This window comes from Talpa europaea (genome assembly GCF_964194135.1).
Source record: "Talpa europaea genome assembly, chromosome: 6".
Taxonomy (NCBI): Eukaryota; Metazoa; Chordata; class Mammalia; order Eulipotyphla; family Talpidae; genus Talpa; species Talpa europaea.
Genome location: NC_140072.1, coordinates 117,597,651 through 117,613,004, shown reverse-complemented (window position 1 = coordinate 117,613,004; position 15,354 = coordinate 117,597,651). Strand labels below are relative to the sequence as shown.

The 15,354-nt window shown below is 35.4% G+C and overlaps 1 protein-coding gene across 1 annotated transcript in view; it reads right to left on the bottom strand.

The window, feature by feature from the left end:
- Positions 1–15,354, bottom strand: part of SCEL (sciellin) — a gene marked incomplete at both ends in the record, with an annotated part of 103,362 nt that overhangs the window by 16,329 nt on the left and 71,679 nt on the right. Inside the window, 5 exons of the mRNA XM_084234903.1 lie at positions 3,965–4,067; positions 6,134–6,242; positions 9,708–9,782; positions 11,444–11,515; positions 12,006–12,098. Coding sequence (XP_084091029.1) covers positions 3,965–4,067; positions 6,134–6,242; positions 9,708–9,782; positions 11,444–11,515; positions 12,006–12,098 — 452 coding nt within the window. The remainder of the gene's footprint in view (positions 1–3,964; positions 4,068–6,133; positions 6,243–9,707; positions 9,783–11,443; positions 11,516–12,005; positions 12,099–15,354) is intronic.

The window sequence follows — 15,354 nt, the reverse complement described above, 5'->3', positions numbered from 1 at the left end:
GAGAGCCAACATTCTAAATGAGTTTGAGTAGCAGGTCCATAAGGGAAATGACCTTCCCAGCTAAATATAGATATTTATGGGTGCCTTTGGGAACAAATGACAACTATGGAATTAATAGAACCCTAAAAATGATATATTTACATTGTGCCACAATAATTAGTGGATTCAGTAATATACCAAAAAAAAAAATCAACATTATTGTTAGTTTGTCATGATGTAGACCAAACAGTCACTTGTTTTGGCAGAACTCTGAATCAAGCTGAGTTGGAAAGTATCCCACTCACTCATGAATTTCTATTGTAGTAAACAAGTCAGAGAGTGCCCTGACATCGTGCTCTGGACCAGCTCATCATTCACATCTAATTATAGGAGTGACACAATCAAACAATTAAGGGTGCACAGATTACTTCTTGAATAATTTTTATTCCTTGGCCTTATTATAAAAAAGAATACTATTTTAACAAATTCTATTTTAGAGATTATATTTCTATTATTTTTCCTTTTAAGAAGATATTCTAATTTTGTGCAGTTGATTCTCTTTTATAGATACCTCATAATTAGCAATAGAATTCAGGACCTAGTATTTTGAGATTTAGTCAGGAAAACTATGTCAATCAAAACAAAATTAATTGGTTGCAAAAAAATGAGGCCTTCCAAATTGTTTTAGGAATCTGTTATTTCTATTGGTATGAATAAACTCAGACATAATGAAGAGACTTGGTAAATCAGAGGCCTTTCTCCTTCCACTCCATATTTATTCAATTTTACAACAGCTTTTGGTTTAATTTAATACATTATTGTAGAAGAAAGTGTCCATAAAATAGCTACAAAAAAGTGAGAAATAAGTCCCTTTTAGTTTTTTTAATGAAACATTAAAAAGTAGGATACTTAGAAAATGACATTCAAACGATTTTTTAATTACTACAAAGGCATTGAGATGTTAATATACTTCATATAAAAGGGTTACTTTTCTATCCATCCTTTTCTTCCTTGAATTCCAACTCTAAGAAAATTATTTCTTTTGATCCACTCTGATAGCATGTAATAAAAGAACAATAAAACATATGGCTCAATTACCACTGCTTCTCATCAAGCATGAATTAATGAATAACAAATTATTATTAATTGTTTTTTTTGGCTTCCTCTCCTTAGGACAACAATTATGCATTGCTGTATTTTGACAAGTATTTTGTGTTTAACACTTTGTGGGCCAGTCTCTAAAAGGGACAAATGCTTAAAATTGATATACTGAGAAAAATTCTTTAAATTTATCAACATTTAGAAAACACATGATTATCTTATAATCTCCCTAGTTTTTGTCAGCTTTTCACAAATACCTTAGACAATCCTGGAATTCTATCCCCTCTCAATGTTCCACATGCCTCCCCTCAAGATTCAGTAGCTGTGTGCATATTAAAGTTTGTAAGTTTAATTTCTCGATTTTCATAATACTAGCTCTTCACACATGACTATGAAATTTTCAATTCTTTAAGAATGGTTTAAAAATAAAAGCTACAGCTTGAACAGTTAAAAAATTAAGTTAACCAGCATGATATAGAATATAATAAATTGTGATCAGTATAATTGACTAAATCAATGTTAGTGAATGATATTCATAGACATTCCAAAAAAAGATTTTGTGTGCATGATATTTCACTTTATTTTTTATCAGAGTTCTGTAAACCTAAAGTGCTATGTAATATGGATAGATGTAACATGCTAAAGAATATGACTGTAGTCCATAACCATTATTTCTCATAGATGATTTGTATACCCACATTTTGAAAAGCATGCAAAGAGTAATTTAACAAATTATATAAAAACTATGCATGTCAGATTTTACCCACTACCCATAAATCCATGTTTTTATGTTTTCAAAACAAATTCTATAAACATTTATCTGTGATAAACTGAAGGATGATTCTAAAGTGTTTCAACGTCCTCTTTACTTCAATAGGCTCAACAAATACACGTTCAGGGATCTTTCAAAAGGGCAAACAAAAACTTGTTTTAGAATCAGAGAATTTGGAAACCAAATTCTGGGACTTTAGAAATAATTTTGTTCAATGTCCTTCATGTTGCAGGTAATGACACAGAGATATGGAAAGTTTAAGTGATTTTCTGAGACCCATTCAACTTTGTATATTAAGATCTTTCTGGCAAACTTTACAAGAAAAATTCTAGTATCATTTCTTTTGTACATAAAGGAAACATATCTTGTCTCCTTGACAGTTTTTCAGGAGTCATTAATGTCTGTAAATCCAAATTCTTAGGGAAATACAGGTGAGAAAATGAGAAACTTTTCTGTCATGGAAACCGTGATGCATAACTAAGGTGGAGCAGGGCTGGACCTGGTTAGAGTTGACAGTGCTCACTGCCAGCAGAAGTATCACCCTTTGACACTTGGTACCTAGAAACATTTGGATTTTTGATCACTAAATCTACTTGAATACTAGATAATTCCTTTTATGTATATGACCTTTTGAAGGCAATTAGATTATTTATGTAATGGCAGAATTCTTAATTGTATGAGTCAATCTTCAGTGTAAAAGCTTTTCTAGATTACACTTTCTTAAAATAATTTTTAATTCCTCAGTGAATGCTTTCATCTTGATTTCCATGTGGCAGAATTATTGAATCCACTTTGCTGAAAAATTTAAAGAAAACAGGAGTTAGAGATAAATACAAATTCAGTACAAAAATAAGCCTATCACTGCAATTTGAAAAATACTCATTCCTAAAGGGGGTGAATTAACCATTCCACTTTTTCATCACTGTGACTTTTGGTGATTCCACGACTAGAAGGTTCTAGTGCCTGTTACACATATTTATGGGGTGTCTGAGAGTCAAGCCTTGACAGCTCACATCTACGATAGATCATGCAATGACTATGGAATTCCCACAGACAGGAAGACACAAAGACTTCTCAGTCTTCTGTGAACCACATCTTCTAAGCCATGCCATGGACTTCAGGGAAACTGAAAGTTTTAGAGGCATGTACATTGAAGCCCTTGATATAATATTGAATCATGAAAAAGCTGCTAAATTAGGAAAGAAAACAGAATATAAGAACTGTCTGGGAAAAGGAGAAAATAGAAGGCAAAGTATGAATATAATTAGGTTTGTTCTTGTAATGGATTCTGCAGCCTGATGGAACGTGGGTTTCTGAATAATTTTCAGAGCATTTTCCAGATGTAGCTTCCCTGTTACTTATTAATATCACACATTTGTCATTAAATTTCATATTTTGGAACCTGTGAGAATCATACGTTCCTCTTTTTATTCACCACTCCAAGATATCACAAAACTTGTACTTCAGTTAATTATGATGACCAGCTTCCCATTAGCATCTATCTACTTATTATTGAATTTAAAAGTAAAATGTTGATACTGACTTTTAAAAACAATCATGGTTCGCTGGATTTTATTTGGCCAACTTACTATGCACATCTATTAAATTAACTTTCAAAGTATTCAGTGCTAAGTGTATGGATAATTTAAATTAAAAATGCAGCTTCTCTTTTCTTCTCATATCATTTATGCTTATAAAAAAATCTTAAATTGAAAAAAACCTGACTTACTAGAGAGTTATCTAGAATTAACTCTAAGTTTTCCATTTAAAAAACTAACATCAAAAGACATTTAGCTCAATAACCAAATTAGGTTTTAAAAAATATATTCCAGTACATTCACAGAAATGAACTTCAAACAATTATTTGAGCAGGGAAGGTTTTAAAATAAATGACTTCTTTGTTTAGTTGTATCTATCTATGTCTGGTTGTTACTATAAAACAATATAAATGTTGACTGATTTTATACCATAAAATAATACCATAGCAAAAATTATCTGCACCTGAATTCTTAACTAAATACAATATTTTTACTTTATTGGAAACCTTCATTTTCAACATTAAATACTTAATGTAAATGAAAGTGATAGTTCCTTATGGAATTTAACACTTACCTAGAACTTTGGAGTAGCAAGGTTCACAGTGTATTGTCTGTCTATAAATCCATATGCTGTCACCTGCTTGTAGGTTTTCCAAAGGTTGCTTACATATTTCACACTAAAGGGAAGAAATACACATACACATATATAAAGTTTACACTAGATGTGAAGTCTAGATCCTTAGAGTGACAGGATGGCAAAACCCTTTCAATTCATTTGGTACCATCTTCCATAGCAATATTCAGATGAAGTCTCAGAACCCCAGGGAAAGTAAGTGAGCACTTATTAGTACTTGTTATAGATAATAGATTAATGTGCTTAATTCTTATAATCAATTTGTCAAAGCATATTTCTACCACCAACATATATATTTCAAGCATATCTATTATTGAAGCTTCTACTAAATTCACAATGGAGTAGGCAGATGATTTTTAAATAGTTTATGCCAAGGACAAGATTGCCAATCAACATCTTAAACAAAAGCACAAAGCATGTTTAATGTTCACTGACTAAGGAGAGCTATGCTTCAGTTCTAGCTTCAGTGAACAAAATAAATTTCTGATGTTACTTAAGAGTTTAAGGGTTTGAGTTGTGAGTATAGAGGCAAAAAAGGATTGACATCTGCCTTAAACCTATGATCTTTGGAACAAGTCCGCTGCTGGTTGGCTGATTTTCAACATGAGGTTATCACTGATTAGTTGATTTTTAGGAGGGAAGTTCACTGATGTAAATTATCATTGATCAGTTGGACATATTTAAAACAACCTTGGTGATTCTCTATTATCATGGTTATGGACAATCTACCTTTTCCTAGAAGTGTGGGAACATTCTTATTCTCAGTTAGTAGTGCTTTATAATTAAATTGAATATGGAAATAAGTCACCCAAATATAACAAATGGTAATTATTCTTATTTGTAAAAAGTAATAATCAGAAGACTTTCCTGATTTTCAAGTTTTCTGCATAAAATTTTTAAATAAAGAAATATAGGCAAACCTGTTTAATTGAGCATATTTTGAAAGCTAAAAGAAAATTTTATTTTCTCAAAACTATGCAATCTTCATGTCATTTATATAGAGTATATCTTTTATATAGATTCTATATATTATGTCCTAAAATTGTGTTTTCTGACTCAAAAGGCACATCATACTTCTGATTTCTGTATGTTACTACCTGAAGTTAATTGAAGGAGAAGCAATTAGTTGTCAAAGTATTAACTACCTGACTAAATTAGTTAATTTGCATCAACTACAGAATGTTAGCACTAGAAAAGTCCCATAGATTTAGATAAATGATTCTCAAACTGATGGATCTTACATAGATCTATATAAAGATCTATGTAAGGAACTTTTAAAAATATCAATGCTAGGAATTATCTCTGAAATGCTTGATTTATTTGGAGCTGGTCCCAAGAACTATACTTTTCTCCTAATCTCCCTGGATGATTATAATGTGCAGCCACAGTTAAGAACATTGGTCTAGTCAATCACCTCACTATACAGATGAGAAAACTGAGGTCAAGCTAATTTAGGTAATTCTCAAAGTCACACAGTGGCACAGTTAGAATTTGAACTCGGATCTTTAGATTCCCAGGGCAGTGTTCATAGAGTTCCACAAAAATCTATAGTGTTTGTTACCTATTGTTAGAAGTAAGAGAAATGACATATGAAGACACAAACTGTAAAGCATTCTATTGTATAAGCTTTGTTATTATTTTATAAGCCACAATTTCTTACAAGTAATCATGCTTTCAAAAGCAGACTGTCAGCTATTGTTTGATCCATCAGTTCCAGTTTCATTATATAGGGAGCTGCCAGTTTTCTTCTTAACAATTTCTTTTCCTTTTTGGATTTCATTATATATTTTATATAATGCATGATTTATTAAAATATTACAAAAGCTTTTATAAAAAGAACAAGTGTTTATCTTTTTACAGATGAACTCTCTAGGGTAAGAGTCATAAATGTGTCAGTAATCATCTTTAAGCCTAAAGCCAAGATAATAATTATAAACCTTCAAGGCTTAGATTGCAGAACTCTAAGAAATATCTAAGTAGTGCATTATTAATGTGCATGAGAGTATTTCTGAAAGATTTAACTTCATTTCATGTATTTCATTAAAAATTATTTTATTCTAGTAATCATGCAATTTTATATTTAGTTAAAGGCCATAAACATATTCTTACCTTGAAGCAAGTGGAATGGCAGCAAATTTGTAATTCATCTAAAATCATTTTTGTTTCTGTGCCCAAGGGTTTTCGGCAGTAAGTGCACATATCTCTTTCAATGACAGACCTATACAAATGTATGCAATTAAAAATAAATTTGTCATCACATAAAAGATAGATGTATTCCTCATCAAGTCATGTGGGAATGATATGCTAATTCTGTTGATACTTCAGGAAATTGCATAAAAATCAAGGAAAGTTCAGAGTCTATTAATTCTAGTGATAGAATGGATTCTCCTAGTCACTTCAAAATGATATCAGAGAATTAACATGAAGGAAAGTCTCAAATTACTAATTCATTAGTAGGAGTGCATCTGGGCAGGGGGAAGATGTTCACAATTTCCTAATTCAACTAGGTCACAAGTATTCCTTGAAGCTAGAAGAGCGTTTTGAATTATTAATTTACATAAATCATGGACAAATTATGCTGCAGATTAATATAAAATTTTAACTCTCAAAACATTGAATAAGACAAAAATAGAAATTCATCCCAGAGTGTGTTGGAAAATTTACAAATGAAGACTTTAGGTTTAGAGACCAGAAAATGGTCCCTTGTAACACTTCTGTCATTGTCACAGAAAGACACAGAATACAGGGCTGCCTTTCATGGCAAACTTTATTTTTTCTAATAAGACATAGTCCTACCACAAATTTGATGGGAGAAAAATTTTGGTTATTTATTTTAGAAAAATTCTGTCCAATAATTTATAAACTATAGATGTGATCAGTAAAATACCTCTGAATCATATACAGTGTTATAAACCAATGTTACCTCAATTAAAAAAATAAACACTATTGCATAGCCATTAACAGAAATATGCTTTAGTAGCAGAAAACCATAAAATAAATTGGTACAAACCAAAGATGATTGATAGCTGGATGGATGGATGAATGGATAGATAGATAGATAGATAGATGTGTGTGTGTGTGTGTGTGTACACACACATGCATCCTAAAGAAAGCTAATAAATGTATGATTCTTCCCTTTGGGAGGTCTTAGGACTATCTTAAAAAGCATGGAAAACGCACATGTTTACTAGTCTCGGGGTACTAGCAGGCAGGCCTGCAATTTCAAGTAGGATACATAATGGAGTGATGATATAAAAATAGCAAATACTCAAAGTTTGAATTTGCTTAAAATACAGTGTATTTTCCCCATGCACTTTACCTTATATCAACTAATTTATTCTACACAACATCTCTGATAAAAAGGTTTTACAGACCCTTTTTTGTTTTTGCTTTTACAAAATAGGAGATGACACAGAAGGGCAAGTAATTTGCTCTGATTATGCAACTGGTGAGTGGCAGAGGAGGGGCTGCATGAAGGCAGTGTGGTTCCAGAGTCCATGAGCTACCTCTGGGTCTGCATGTGAAGTAGAGCCTGAGGTCTACTGGGTTTGCTATGTTGAAACGAAAGAATCGCACTAGGAGCCATGATGCTATCCCCGGACCCAGGACAAGCAGCAGCGAGGAGGGAATATGGAGGGGAAAGGAAGGTGGAAGAGGAGTGGACTAAGAGATAAACCTTGCCAGTTTGTACACTTTCCATCATTTTAGTGACCTCTCAGTTACTCTGGGTATATAAATACATATTTTCCAAGTCTTCTGATGAACTCTATAATAGTTACTGGCTTACCTATTCCTGAGAAATATTTTCTATGGATTATTTACATACACATATGTATGCACATGTCCACTTAAATTCCCCATGTAGAATGTAAGGGCTTCAAGAGTTGAAAACAGTCATTCTCTATCATTCTTTCCCATCTGTGAGTCTTTCCCTCCAGAGGCACTGAATGGGGGGCACCAGGAGTGAAACAGATGACTCTGATGATGGGCCCACTGTCCACTTGGGGAGCCAGATGTGTGATTCAATGATCCCAGAATATGATGGATATGTAGAAAGGGTTAAGAGAAGGCAGAGTAGGGAGTAACTCAACAGCAACAAGGAGCTCAGTGAGGTGAGCCATGAGGTGGGGAGGGGCAGGATGGAAGGATCTCAAGCACAGGGAACAGACCCCGGCACTGTACCATGAGGGTGTTTGGAGTGACCGAGCACTCCTCAGTACTCAGCAGGAGTGGGTTCTGAGGGCCACAAAAGAATGTGCTGAGGAATTTGGTGTTTACCCTGTGAAGTGGGAAGCCACTGTCAATGAGATTGATGTGCTCAGGCAATAATGTTTGGAACATAGCTTATTGCACATAATAATCAACAGAAGCAGTTGCTTGACTGACTGGTCTTATGAAGAATTAGCTTTTACTGTGATGACTAAGAATAAATTCAAGGACAACTTTAGGAACAGAGGTCTTCTTCATATTAAGAATAATGCTCAATGCGCTTATAAAGAAACTTTTCCTTCTGTAAATTAACAATGAAAATACAAACCTGGGAAAAATTCTGATGCTATAGTTGTACTTAATTATGTCATACTATTAGTCAAAGATCTTTTCAAAGTATGTTCTAGCTTTTTGTTACCTAAAAATGGTATTTGCAGCTTTAATGCTGTGTAGATGACTTTACTCCTCAAAAAGGCATGACTTAAACGCAAGATATTCAGAAGAGGAGTAGTAATACAAGAGCTTATAAAAATGACAGACAAGGCCTGTAATTTTGATGCCGGTTCCTCCATGCTGCCCTTAGCAAATGGACATAAGTTCATTTTTTCAGAAAGCACTTACTGAGTACCCATTAGATGCTGAGCACTGCATTACAAGCTGAGACTGTACATAAAAATAAGTCATACATCCAAACTCTTAATAGGTACAATTTCCAACTTCTGCTATTGAGAAACACCATCATCACAGTAGCAGATATTTGCATGATAGCTGGTTTCAATAGGTGGATTAAAACGGTAATTATTTGTTTTCATTTTCTCCACTGGAAAACTTCAGGTCATACTTTCATGTGTGTTACCTCTGTGTCCCACTGAACATTAAGTGGTAAAAGAGGATCAACAACAGCAAAAGCCTGGGATCAGTTTACCAGCACTAAATTGATTCTCATTCTAATGCCCCTCCTGGGAGCTAGGGTGGGTTACAGCAGTGTGTCCCTGCAGCTGTTTGTAAGGTGAACTGGCGTAGGAAAACCGCAGACACACAGGCTAGTGGTGCCTCGACACTACTTATGTGGTTGTACTGGGGACTCCTGGGAGTCTACAAGAGCAGAGTGGCTGGACTGGGAGCAGCTGTGAAGCACAGAAAAGTCTATTGGAATAACGTGCATCAAAAATCAAAGAGCAACAACAACCAGGACATGAAGAAACAAGTTCCCAGATGCAGAGATTGTTAGACTCTGTTCCATTCATACACATACGTAACAGTTACCTGCAAGAGTGCCATCCCCAAGCACAACAGACAACAAGAACATACAGCGATATGAAGAGGGAAACACAGAGAGAGCTATTCGAAAATACACGTATATGTGTGTGTATGTGCGTATAAACACAGATACATGAGAATATATACACAGACATAAATATTATTTATGTATATGTGTATATGCTTTTATGTACTGAACTATAAACATACTCACCTATCTGAGGTCGAATAAACAGTCTGTATGTATTTTCCAGAAACATTCTCCTGAAAGCCAACCTTTGGTGATTTACTAGAAGCAAACACATATGGATATGTGAGATTTGGCTATGTCCCTACTATTGGTGTATCTATTCAAATGCAGTTGAGGGAGCACAAATCCCCATTTATGCAGCCTTGTTATTATTACTGCTTTGGTGTTATAAGCCAGGACAATGTATTAACACCTCTTTTAACAAAAATTGGAGGAGTATTGATACATAAGCCAAGTTGACATAAATCGACATATCTATGCATGTAGACAGAGAATGGAGTAAGGAACACAGGAACAATGTGAGCAGGAGAAAAACAATCATTTTTCATGAAATTTACCCTTGCACCTCCCTCACTTATCTACTAAAAGAAATTTCTACATAGGGCCACCCCGGGTGGCGTAGCGGTTGAGCGCTGGGCTGCAAAGCTGCCTGCAGCCTCTGCAGCACCAGTTCCATCCCCAGCCACCGGGGAGGGTCCCACATGGTGCGACAGACCTCTCCTGCCATGCCCGCTGCACCCTTCAGCAGCATATTTCATCAGTCTGCCTGTCTGTTCCCTGCTCTGGCTCTGGTGAATTCTCTCACCCTCCCGCGCTTCTGACTGTACCCAGTGCTTGTGTAAATGAATAAATAAATCTTTTTTTTTTAAAAAAAAAAAAAAGAACTCTGAGATAGGCGATTTTTCATTAAAAAAAGAAATTTCTACGTAGTCTTGCATAAACAAAGGAAACACACACAGTGCACCAGCAGAATCACATACAGATACACAGAGAAACAGAGACTCCTGAACTATTAGAGAAAGCTTTGTCTTTGTCTAAGTTTTTATTTTCACAAAAACATTCAAAAATAGTTTAGAATGAAAACTCCAAGAAATATAATTTTTTAAAGTTCTCTCGTTTTCCTTTTCTTACATTGCCCCAGCTTGTAATCATCACTATGTCCTGGAGACAAATGAAATCTGTGATGCACTAGCCAGCTGGCTGCTCATGATTGCTTCCCATGTGCTTATGTTACCTGTGAGTGCATTAGGACTGGAAGCAACATGCTCCTGTTATTTCATGCAGCGAGAACTAATCCACAGCCCTCACTTTATATTTTTTAATGAAAATCTCTCTACCTCCAAACTGCCCATAAGCAGACTGCTATCAGAAATAGAATCTACTTTATAAAACACACAACCCACAGCACTAAATAAGAGTGCACATATTTTTGCATGATGCACAGATTATTACTCCATTGTATTGATGAAGAAACTGAGACCTGAAGAGGTTCAGTAGCTTTGCCAGGCACAGAAAATGATGAAGATTCAGTCTCAAATCTGTTCTATAGTCTCTGCATTGTCATTGGAGATTTTAGGAACATCATATTAAGCAGAAAAAAAAAAAAAACAGAACTGCATTTTATGAGGTTAGTTATGTGTGGGTTTAAGAAATCTTTCTTTTTTAAGGTTGCTCACTGCCTAACACATACTGAATTTCCTGTGTTATATTAAGATATTTAATCCACCCCTGACTTTTGTCACTATTTCAAAACTACTTAATATTGCAAAGAATCACATATACCTAGAACTCATCATATTCTTTTGTAGTCTTCTATTTGAAAAAAGCATGCATACTTCACAACAACAGCATCTCTTCTTAAATAGAAACCATTTCAAATTATAAAATATAGCAAAATAATTTAAATAAATTTCCAGTACCTATTCTCCACATAAGTCCTTGTGTACACTACAGTATCCTTTGGTCCTGCATTCCTGGTTTCAGTATTGGAGCTGCAATATAAATCATTTTTCTTCACATTTAAAGTTTATTTACAAGCATGATGAAAATAACCAGGCTATTATCCAATCCAATGCAAAAAATAATGCTCTTCTATTTCTTATGAACATAACCTTTGAAATACAAATATTAAAGTGGTGTCAATCCAAAATTTCTTCAAGCCTCCCACTTTGTTTTTAACAGCCACTGCCTTGGCCTGCCTCCAGAATACTATTATGAAAATTGGTCACTCAGTAAATCTGTCACAGAGCTTGAAGATTATTTTGATTATTTGTACCGTGTGTTTTCATGTCTGTTTCACTGATGTCCCATTTCATATTTCCAAACCATAACTTTCTAACTCAGCACTTTTGTGTAGAATTCTTTATATTGATAAAATCAGGAACTTCGGCATTTCAAAGGAAGCATAAGATATATAGAGAAGGTCTTCTAACAACAGAAGGAGAATAGCACTGTCATTTGCTTTATAATTGACCATATTACCTGAGATTCTTTTTGGTCTCATAAGAATATGCAGTTGTTCTAGTAGGCTGGTTGTTGACAGCATCATTGGGTCCTTTGACATGGCCTTCTTGCCTGAGAAAGCAAACACAAATATTTGCTATTCAAAAGCAAAGCCTCGTAGAAGCTTTTTGCATCATAAAATTCCATTCTAGTAACTTTTTTTTTCTTTACATAGGGTGAACCTCTTTATATTTGCCAGATTTCTGCACAGAAACATTAATAGGATATATGTACTATTTTACTCCCTCCAAGGGGACTAACTTACTTTAAGAATGATCTACTGGTGTATGTATCATTATCAAAGACAAGGATAGAATACTTTTTCGCAAGGACTGAACCACCTGTAATTGGTTTCAGTAATATTTTCACACCAGTAGTGCCATTTAAAAAAGCTTCTTATGTACAATATACCTGAGCATTTATCAATTTAGGGGTTTATCAATTTTTTAGGAGTTGCTTTCAGAAATTCTAGTTTCCATTTTCTTATTAATGGAAAGCAATACTTTGAAGCAGAATTCTCAACCAGATTTGTGCTAAACTAAAAATGTCACTATACTTAACATAGTGTAGGCATATTTACTTTTTTTCCTGTAAAAGAGGAAAATTTTTTTAAAGATTTATTTTTTTATGCATATAAGAGCTGGGGTACAGGCCAGAGATGTGGGGGGTGAGAGGATTAACCAGAGACAAAGTGGGGAACAGAATAGGCAGACTGACTGAACTACATTGCTGAGGGGAGCAGTGGGCAAGACAGGAGGGGTCTGCCTCGCCATGTAGGTTGCTCCCTGGCTGGCCAGGGATTGAACTAGTACTGCCTGGCCAGCCAAGGATTGAACTAGTGCTGCAGAGGCTGCGGATTGCTTCATAGTGCGGTGCTTAACCCCTGTGCCACCAGGGAGGCCCCAAGAGGAAAGTTTTAATGCAGAAATATTGAAAGCTTTAGCTCTTTTCTTCCCCCATGTTAGCAAACTCTCATACAGGAGAGATATGAACACCAGGAGGAGAGTTCAGATTAATCCAGCTTTATCATTCTCAAATGGGCTGTTCCTTTTGATGAAGGACAAGAATAGAAAAAAAAAAAAAACTGAAAAGAAGGTGCACCACAATATCAAAACCTGGCTCACACAAGGAGGTGGGGTAGAAGAGATTAGCATAGCCATTGACACAGCTATGGAAACTAAGATCCTTAGGCGCAGAGGACACAGTTGCAGAAACTGGTATCCTCAGGCGCAGACTACTATCCTTAGATGCTGATGCCTAGATTACAAAGCACAACATCCAAGCAGGTATCTGAGGGCACATCCAAAGGTAAAGATACAGAGATTGAGCCCATTGTGGAATCTCAGGTCCCTTTCAAATTCTACATAGTTATCCAAAATTAGCAACCAACTGAGCTGCAAGGAGTGGCTCCTCCCAAGCAGAAGAAGCCTATATCAGTGCATTCTCTGTACAGGTTTGGGGCAGCACTTCCATAGCCCACCTGTGCCTATGCAGGTGCCTCTTTTCACCAACTCTCCTTTGCAGGACAGCAGCCCTCCTGGCTGGCTGCCTGCAACCATGCAGTCCTCTCTTAGCAAATCTGTCTCTTTCGGGGCAGCTCTTCCTGCCTGCTTGTGTCCATGCAAGTTTTCTTTATTCCTCTGTCCCTCTTCCTAATAAACCTGCTCTTTAACTATAACTATCGTCTCTGTCTGGTGGAGAAACTCGCCTGGGAAACTCTCTGCGTGTCACTGAAATGGGAGCTCTGGTGAAAATTTCCCAGAGTGAACCCAAGGACCCCACTCTCCAAACCCACTGACTCCAAAAACCACAACACATTTTTTTTTTCCCAGACAGCCCTTAAAGAAGAGGAAAACATTTGTTCACATATTATTTCTAGCAAAACAAAAATCACCTTCTAGTTTTAGGGCACATAGTTTATGTGCCCTAAAACATGCAACCATGTTTATACAAAACATGCAACCAAATTATAATAATACTAAGGGATAAGAGAGTGGCAATTAATATTATTACTGAAATTTTTATTTGATTACTAAATATTGCATTCCAGGAAAAATAAACCTAGTGAGGAAGTGTTTGGGAATATTCAAATCTTATAATAAAAAATAAAAATAATACATATATGAAACACAACTTCACTAATAAATAATTTTAAAGACAAGCATTGCTGGAGAATTTGAAGTGTTTGCATTCTCCTCAGCAATGTAAAATCAAATATTGCCAATTTGCAAAATTTGCAAATAGAAGAGGACAAGAATTTACAAATAGTCTGGTATGTATTGAACTATGCTCCCCCCCATTCATATGTTGAAGCCCTGGTGCCCAATGTAATTTAAAAATAGGACCTATAAGGAGATAACCTTTAGGTTTGGATAAAGCCTCACCACATTACCATTTCTGCTCTTGAATTTCCATTAAATTCCTTCCATTAAAAACTCTGTCCTTCCAAACTGGGTCGCTACATGCAAAAGAATGAAACTTGACTACTACCTCACACCATGCACAAAAACCAACTCAAAATGGATTAAAGAACTAGATATAAGACCTGAAACCATAAAATACATAGAAAGAAATATAGGCGAAACACTACATGACATGCACCTCAAAGACATCTTTATAAACACATCACCCAAAGCAGTGATAGTGAAGGCAAAGATAAACAGCTGGGACTACATCAAATTAAAGAGCTTCTGCACAGCAAAAGAGACAATAACCAAAAAAAAAAGAGAAACCCCACCAACTGTGAGAAAATTTTTGCACCCAACACTAATGATAAAGGACTGATCACAAAAATCTACAAAGAGCTGATGAGACTCAACAAAAACAAAGAAAATAATACAGTCAAAAAATGGGCAGAAGAGCTAAAAAGAAACTTCTCTGAAGAGGAAATACAAATGGCCAACAGGAATATGAAAAATGTTCAACATCACTTGCAATCAGGGAAATGCAAATCAAAACTACCATGAGATATCATCTCACACCAGTGAGAATGGCACATATTAAAAAAACTAGCAACAACAAATGTTGGCGAGGATGTGGAGAAAAAGGAACACTCCTGCACTGCTGGTGGGAGTGCAAACTGGTCCAACCACTATGGAGAGCTGTGTGGAGATTCCTCAACCTACTAAAGATAGAGCTCCCATTTGATCCAGCAATTCCACTCCTAGGTATTTACCCAAAGGACACAGAAACATCAATTCCAAAGAGCACCTGCACCCCTATGTTTACAGCAGCACTGTTTACAATAGCTAAGCCTTGGAAACAGCCCAACTGCCCAAAAATAGATGACTGGATCAAGAAGATGTGGTACATATACACCATGGAATAT